This window comes from Procambarus clarkii, chromosome 56 (genome assembly GCF_040958095.1).
Source record: "Procambarus clarkii isolate CNS0578487 chromosome 56, FALCON_Pclarkii_2.0, whole genome shotgun sequence".
Lineage (NCBI taxonomy): Eukaryota > Metazoa > Arthropoda > Malacostraca > Decapoda > Cambaridae > Procambarus > Procambarus clarkii.
In genome coordinates, this window is record NC_091205.1 from 26,801,340 (window position 1) to 26,810,514 (window position 9,175).

Here is a 9,175-nt window from a genome sequence, read left to right on the forward strand (position 1 = left end):
TGGAGGAAGGTCGTACCTACTGGGGTCGTACTACGCAGGATATAAGGTATTATAAAGTATATAGAGGATATGAGGTATTGTATAGTAAAGTATATAGAAGATATAAGGTATTGTATAGTAAAGTATATAGAGGATATAAGGTATTGTATAGTAAAGTATATAGAGGATATAAGGTATTGTATAGTAAAGTATATAGAGGATATAAGGAATTGTATTGTAAAGTATATAGAGGATATAAGGTATTGTATAATAAAGTATATAGAGGATATAAGGTATTGTATAGTAAAGTATATTGAGGATATAAGGTATTGTATAGTAAAGCATATATAGGATATAAGGTATTGTATAATAATGTATATAGAGGATATGAGGTATTGTATAGTAAAGTATATATAGGATATAAGGTATTGTATATTAAAGTATACAGAGCATTATAGAATATAGACAGAGTTGACGTCACATAACCTCCTCCAGACACACACAACTTCACTCAATTATATTTGCTAAATAATCACGAACCAGGGGCCCCCAAGCTGAGGTGGAGCACGGTACGACCCTATAACCAGGTGCACAAGGGCCCCTCACCCACCCAGTCATTACTCAGCCCCCCACGGTAAGCCCTCAGTGCTCGACCCCACCTTACAGGCAGCACAGTGCCACACTCTAACCTCACCCCTCATTACTCAGCGCCCCCCCCCCCTCACCTCAGGGACTCCTCGATGAGGTGGGGGAAGGGGGCGGTGCTGCCTCCTTCTCTCCACTCACAGGCAAGACAGCAGTCATGACACAGCAATGGTCGTTGGCTCCTATTTGTCTGTTCATATATTGTTTAATACAAGGAACAGACAGACATTATGGGGCATTCTTTGCCTGCCTGTTTGTTAGAATCTCTCTCTCTCTCTCTCTCTCTCTCTCTCTCTCTCTCTCTCTCTCTCTCTCTCTCTCTCTCTCTCTCTCTCTCTCTCTCTCTCTCTCTCTCTCTCTCTCTCTCGCTCTCTCTCTCTCTCTCGCTCTCTCTTTTATTCCTTTCTATTTATTCTTCTTGATCTCTTTCGGAAAAAGATATATTATTATTTCTTTCTTTTTTGTTACCTGTAAATGATTACCCAAAAGTTCATAACACTCCTCCTCCCCGACACACACACACACACACACACACACACACACACACACACACACACACACACACACACACGCACACACACACACACACACACACACACACACGCACACTCAACCCCTGGATCGTTACCTCAGCTCCACTGGGCGCACTAAAACGTTCCCATTACACAGTACAAGTGGCAGAATTTCTATTTTAGTCAACGATCTAAATTATGAGTCATGGACTGGCGATCAAACGTTCAAAGGAGTCGACGTACTCCCACCAAAACGTTCAGGATAGTCCATATTTTGTGAGCGAACGTTCAGCAGTGTCTAGATCTTGTCGGCAAACGTTTAGGAGAGTCTAGATCTTGCCAGTAAACGTTTAGGAGAGTCCAGATCTTGCCAGCAAACGTTTAGGAGAGTCCAGATCTTGCTAGCAAACGTTTAGGAGAGTCCAGATATTGCCAGCAAACGTTTAGGAGAGTCCAGATCTGGCCAGAAAACGTTTAGGAGAGTCCAGATCTTGCCAGCTAACGTTCAGGGGTGATCAAGCACTCAGGAGGGCCGTGCCCCTGGCAACGAGCGGCCCCTGATTGTCTGACAACAAGATGAAGATGACCTACCATTTGACTCTTGAAAATTGCCTTATTTTATCCTAGACAATTACCAGCTGTAAACATATTGCACTGATTCCTATTTTCTTAAGTCGTGCTTCTAAGACCGTGACAGTTTGACCACGCAATACTCCCATTTGCCCTGACACTAGAAAAATGTGTAGATGATTATAGATCAGCGTCTAACTCCGGCACACAGCATAACTGCAGCGAAGTAGCAATGCTAGAATGCACCGTTGAAACATCACAATGTTCTACCAATGTTGCAACAATGTAGAACTAACGTCACGGCTGTGTGTGTGTGTCTGTGTGTTTGCTGTGGTATACAGGGATATATATATATATATATATATATATATATATATATATATATATATATATATATATATATATATATATATATATATACAACTTTAGAACACTTTCCCACCAGGAGACTCGAACCCTAGCCAGCACAGAAGCCTTCCAGCAACTGGCATAACAGGTACGCCTTAACCCGCTCCACCACCTGCTCAGACCCTTAAAAGAGATGGTCTGAGCAGGTGGTGGAGCGGGTTAAGGCGTACCTGTTATGCCAGTTGCTGGAAGGCTTCTGTGCTGGCTAGGGTTCGAGTCTCCTGGTGGGAAAGTGTTCTAAAGTTGTATACTTCACTCTCGTGTTTAGGAGAGTTGTGCCTTATATATATATATATATATATATATATATATATATATATATATATATATATATATATATATATATATATATATATATATATATTGAAGTACTAGGAGTAAAATTTGTCAGCTCTTGACAAACGACTCGAGCACATGCTGCAGTAGTTCGCCGTCTTGTCTACCTAGAGCCATCTAGTATGTATTTTGCAGTATTATGTGTATCCTGTAGTAGTGTATGTATCCTGTCGTATCCCGTGTATCCTGTCGCAAAGTGCGTATCCAGTGGCATTAGAACATGCCAATCTATCACTAGAGTCTGTCTATCTCCGAAGAGCAACCCTCGCGAGATTATATTTATAGAAAAAAACTGGAACTTACTGGTACCTCTCGCGGTAGGTACTGGTACCTCTCGCGGTAGGTACTGGTGCCTCTCGCGGTAGGTACTGGTGCCTCTCGCGGTAGGTACTGGTGCCTCTCGCGGTAGGTACTGGTACCTCTCGCGGTAGGTACTGGTACCTCTCGCGAAGTGTTCACCATTGACCACCAGACCCGCCATCAACACCTTGCTCATAAAACACTTCTCAGCCTGGCATTTTCTCCCATATATATCAGGAGAAGGTTTCAACAACTGCCTGGTTTGGCTGCTGAAAATCATGAATTGTATAAGACATCATCAACATGCATGCATAGCGTGACCGTCACCTTGAAAAGGAATTCGTAAGAACTCGGGTTCTTGACGCGAAAGAGAGAGAAAGAGAGAGAGAGAGAGAGAGAGAGAGAGAGAGAGAGAGAGAGAGAGAGAGAGAGAGAGAGAGAGAGAGAGAGAGAGAGAGAGAGAGAGAGAGAGAGAGATACAGACAAAGAACGAATCACTACATAACACTAACAGCTCTAGCAAGAAGCACTTACAGTAGTCTTGACAAATTATATAATATATAATTAAAGCTTAATTGACAATATAACTATGATATTAAGCCAATAAGCCCTCTCGTTAAAGCAACTTTAACGTAACAAGAATTATCGCCACAGCTTTGACACATGTTTACACAGTATTACACATTCAAGCAACCTAGATGTTCATAATGAAATGTTTGAACTGGATTGTGTAATGTATATAAACCCAATGCTCAGGAAGTGTTGTGTGTACTGACGATTGTGTGTATAAATGTCATGTAATACTGTGTTACTCTGTGTTTTGTTTTGGCTATTGCATTGTGATTTATGTTACGAATTTATATGGTTTGATGTAAGGCGAGTTTTTCTCTCTCTTCCTTGTAATCGTGAGATGTTGGTCCCTGTTTGATCTTTGCTGATCCCAATATTGTTTGCTATTAATCCAGGCGTTCGGTCCACTTTTTGCGGTTATTCCAGCCTTGTAAATCACACACACACACACACACAAACAAATGGGCAAAGTTTCTTTCACCCTAAGTGCCCCTGTTACCTAGCAGTAAATAGGTACCTGGGAGTTAGTCAGCTGTCACGGGCTGCTTCCTGGGGTGTGTGTGTGTGTGGTGTGGAAAAAAAAATAGTAGTTAGTAAACAGTTGCTTGACAGTTGAGAGGCGGGCCGAAAGAGCAAAGCTCAACCCCCGTAAAAACACAACTAGTAAACACAACTAGTAAACACAACTAGTAAACACAACTAGTAAACACAACTAGTAAACACACACACACACACAAATACATAAGGTACTTCACCTACTGCAGTTTTCTGGTTGTCAAAGGAATTAAATAATAAAATGCAGTTAATGCATGGTCAACCATGGTATTGAGGTCTTTACGTGAGGCAGACATGCTAATCCAGCGCACCTTCTCCACAACAGTGAAGGGGGAGTGGCCAATTAGCCTCGGTGAAGAAATATATATATTTCACAAGTGTATTTGTGACATAGGGGAAGGAGAGGTAGGTAAAAAAAAAGTTTGTGAAAGACTGATAAACACAAAAATACAGAGAAAAAGTGGCACTGGCAGGCTATATTGTTCATCTAGCAGTAAAATAGGTACTCGGGAGGAAGGAAACTATTGTGGCTTGCATCCTGCAGATCAAGGAATACCTTGACCAGCACTGGTTCAGGCCTTCTGTCACTGACAACGAGAATTGATACAATTAATGAGAATTAACGAATTGCAGTTTTATGATACTGGATCTACCTACCTTGTTTAACTGCTGTGGGTTTCGGGGATCGGTATCCCCGCGGCCCGGTCTCTAACCAGGCCTCCTGGCTGGTGGACAGGCCAACGATGCAAACATTGCCCGAATTGCTACGACTGAAGACATTGAGTTTCTCGAAAGATGACATATACCACATAAACCTTGAAATGGATATTCAAACGTTAACAGTTTAAACATTTAATTTAATTCACGTGTATAAATTCAGACTTAAGAAATAGACAAAGAAATATGAATTTACTTCCATAATAAAATTTATATTACATTCAAATACATTATTTTTAACAAGAAATACAAACTGCATATTTAACTTATACATTATACATGTTTCTTCAGTGCCAGAAGGTGCATTAAATTTGAGACCTGGCTTTATAACGAGTTTTCATAATTAATAATTAAATAATTTAATATGCTAATATACTATATTTAATATACTATATTAGAGACTACAAAATATACAAATAATAGATGATTATGTTAAATATATTTACAAAATGTATTTTAGTTACTGTAGGTTTTAATTTCGAATCCTATATTGCACTAATATACATTATATACTGTAAAACAAATCAATATTTACTTTTACCTACAAAGGTACACCGAAAGGTGTACACCTGTTCTTGGAGTACATGCACGGAGTCTACATTAGTTCAGGATGAGAGTAAACTTGCTAACTGGTTAGTAAGTTACTTTAGGAGGCTATAATATCCCTCCAGAGGTTGACAGATCCTAAATCCAACACCAAATAAAATTTGTAATGAACTAAGGAGAGTTATTCATAGTGTTTACAAATTATACAAGGACTGTATATATGTATTATACAATGTGATATATATAATGGAATAAGATCAAAGTTTGACTGATCTTATTGAATGATGACACAGTACAGGGTCAACACACAAATATCATTGCAGACTATTGCATTCCAGTTGCAAGAACCATGCTAACATTTGTTCGTTTGATTCATTTGTAATATAAATACATAGTTTACATAACAATGAAGATTACGGTATGGGTAATAGATCTTTTTTTTAGGCTCATTATCGTGTGTATTGCTGATGGTATGTAGCTGTGTTGATGATGAAGTTCTTGGTGATGCTGTGGGTGGTGTTGATGCTGTGGGTGGTGTTGATGCTGTGGATGTTGTTGATGCTGTGAGTGTTGTTGGTGATGAAGTGGGGGTTGTTATTGATGCTGTGGCTGTTGTTATTGATGCTGTGAGGGATGTTATTGATGATGCTGTGGTTGTTGTTTATGCTGCAGGTATTGATGATGCTTCAGGGATTGATGATGCTGCAGGTTTTGCTATAGCTGGAAGCTTTGATGTAAAGCCAGCTTAACAGCACCAGTTAGAGAGTGAGCCAAAGCTGAAGACTCCAGACACTCTCATAGTTCACATCTTTGATTACAAACACAGAAGAGAGTGAGCTGTTTGGATTGATATTAGGCGTCATAACATCTAGCCTGATAGACACGCAAGATCTATCAGGCGAGTGACTCTTCTCACAGGGAAGAAGAAAGATTTTTCTGAGACAAAGTTTGCAGTTTACAACTGGAATTAGAAACGTTTCGCAAAGCATATTGCATCGTTTTTCCAGTAGTGTCTTTATAAGTGGTTTTTCAATCATTGAGACAGCATCCTTACAGTGATCGTCAGTCACTCTCTTTATGCACTGATTGCATGGTTTAAGCGCTAAGGTCAGCATAATCACTTGCACTGCTCAAACACTTACTGAAATTCTGTCACTAATTAATGTCAAATGTTCAGTTATTGGAATGCCATCAATGTCTGTCACTTGAGCACTCACTATCCATCACAAGTTTGGGAATCCATCAGTGACTCACTGGACCACCCACTTGCATCACAAGGTCATATTCTATCCCCAATTACCCAACTAATTGAATAAATTGGGTAAAGTCCTGCCAGTATATTGAACTGTTTTTCCACCGGTCAAACAGGGCCTAATGATCTGAAATATCAAGATTTCCCTGTTACTCAATATGTAACAAAATGCTAAAGACATACAAGGGGTTAAACGTCACCTTCCGTTGAATAGTATAACGAATCTGCCATACCCAGAGTGCCACTTATGGACCATACGTCATAATGCTCTGTGGTCTAGTGGCTGCGTAGGAGCGTTGAGGGGAGTTATCATCTCTTTGTAATGTCCCTTCTCCCTGTCCTCCCACTCACTCGTGTGCCTCCATCTCTCGCTCAGGATACGATCCGGATACGGTTCAAGGTACTTTCCGGCATGACTTCGCTCCGAGTAGAGTCGGGCGTGGTCAGGCTCTTCCGATCTGTAGAGTGCGCGATCCGAATACAATCTCGGGTAGCTGGGTTCCAGTGATCTACTGGTATACTCAGAGTATGATCCGGCATGGCTTGCGTCCACGTACCCTCCATCATATCGACGCTCACCGTATAATCTTATCCGTCCGGGATCAGAGGTATCCGAGGTATAGCCATGGTCTCGTGCGCCTGAGGTATACCTGTCACGCACAGGATAAAGTCTGTGTCCTCGTTCTGTGTAGGATATAGAGTGCTCACGGTGGATTGCAGATCCAGCACGCCCGACCTCTATGTAGGGCTGGTGACCCGCCCTCATATCCTGACGAAGTCGATCCAATGGCGGCTCATGTCGAGTGTACTCGACGACACGGGCACGGTGTACGTACCTTGCAGGAAGTTCGTGGTGCATGCGATGTAGGGATGATGGCACGGACCGAAAGCTCTGTAGGAGCGGGTCGTGGTGAACATGTTCTGCGGGTCGTTCACGGTTTACGTGTTCTACAGACGGGTATTTCACAGCTTGATGCCTCTGTTCTTTCTCGTCCGTAAGATCTCGTCCGCCTTCCAAGGATGGTCCTGGATGCGCACGTTCTAATGATGATCTTGTTTGTCGACGATCAGTGGACGCTGAAGGGTGTCCACGCTCCGAAGATCTTGAACGCATGCCGCTCTGGGATTCAACCGTGTATTCGCGTTGCGATTGTCTTGTGAGACTTTCTCCGCTTTGAGACTTGATGGTTCCTTCACGTTCCAGAGATTTTCCGGAATGACCTTCAGACTGAGCTTCGTGGGCGTGAGGCCCTCCTGATCGGCTTCTACCTGATGGGGCAACGTGACGCCCGCCTCCTTGAGAAGCTACGGTGCGTTCACTGTCTTGTAGCTGCCTGTCGTGAGCCGATTTACGATTCTGATCTGACTGTGTCTGAGATTCTGAGTTGTTAAGTTTCAGGACCTCGGCCTCTTGCCTCGTAACTTTGGTCTTAGGAATCGATTGCTCATATTCCTGTGGGTTAGCGAACTGTTCTGGTGGTAAATCTGCGTAATGGTCATGATGTTGGTTGACATGTGGTGCAGGATGCGAATGATCACTGGGGTGCCGCTCCTGTTGGTGTGACCGTTGGGTTTCATTTTCCTGTTGGTGAGATTGAGGTGCATCTCTGAGGGCACCGTGGTGAACCTGTACTTGGTGCTGGATTAACTGAACTTTGGTCTTAGTTCCAGGATCCAGTTGCTGGTTTGGTCTTTCGTTTTCTGTGTTCACCAAACGCTTGTGCTGGTGGTTCTCTATGTTAAGATCATCTAGATCAATGAAGGATTTTCTTCTGGTGAGTGCAGGAACTTGTTGAGAATTTTCATGGGATGTGTTCAGTCCTCGGCTTCGTTCTCTGCTAGATGTCGAGTTTCTTCCTTGGTCTTTGTCTGTCCCCGATTGGACAGTCCTCGATACTTGCTTGCCGTGTGAGGCAGCAGAATTTGTATGGGTATCGGAGCTGCTGTTATCTGTTATCAAGTCATCGGAAAGTCTAAACCGTGTTCTTGGTTGCTCTTGAGAACTCCTTGTTTGTTTCTTTAGTTGCTGTGCTACCAGTAGTCGCCTTGGTCGTGGTGGGCCTGACATTCTTGTCTGTGAACCTTGATCCTTTTTTTCCTTCCTGGGCCTCCTTCTCTCTCTCTTATCTTGATTGTTATCTCTCTGATGATTCGATGGATGCTGGTGCCCATCTTGCCTCGTTGATGATGTCGCTTCATTATTCTGCTGTTGATGTGATGGCGGCTTCTCAGTTTTCCCAGTCTGAGAGAGGTGTTTCTTCACTGGTTTCAGAGAGGACTTTTGTTGGTTTTCCTGCTGTGGGGTTGGCTGCTGTTCTGCTCGTTGACGCTGCGATGTTTTCCTCTCATGATCGTGATGCTGTGGCTGCTCCCAGTGCTTCGGTGTATGTGTCTTGCTCCTTGGTTGCTGCTCTAGAGACTGCTCGTCGGCTTTATGGCGTCGTGATACGCGCCTAATTTGTTGCTCTGGCTGCTCTTCCAGCTTTAACTGCTGCTGGGCGTGTCGCTCTGCTGCTTTGCACTTGTGACGCCCTGATGCCTCTCCCTGAGAGCGCCGGTTCGAGTCGCTGCAAGCTCCTTGGATCGGGGTCTTGCTCTGGTGCCGGAGCTGCAACTCTCGCAGCTCCTCCAGCAGCTTCCCGTCCTCCTCCAGACTCCTCACCTGAGTGATAAAAAGCTTATATCTATCTCTTCCCTCCATCTTCCTCTCAGGCAAATATTTGTGTTTATATAATTTTGAGGCACCGTTACATTCACTGTTACTTTGATCTGTGAGCCCTCTCAT

The 9,175-nt window shown here is 42.9% G+C and overlaps 1 protein-coding gene across 1 annotated transcript; it reads right to left on the reverse strand.

Annotated features, from left to right (window-relative positions):
* Positions 1–6,649: 6,649 nt before the first annotated feature.
* LOC123770892 (involucrin-like) lies at positions 6,650–9,175 on the reverse strand. Its single transcript, XM_045763069.2, has one exon. It carries the CDS (start codon positions 9,173–9,175, stop codon positions 6,650–6,652), a length of 2,526 nt encoding a protein of 841 aa, XP_045619025.2.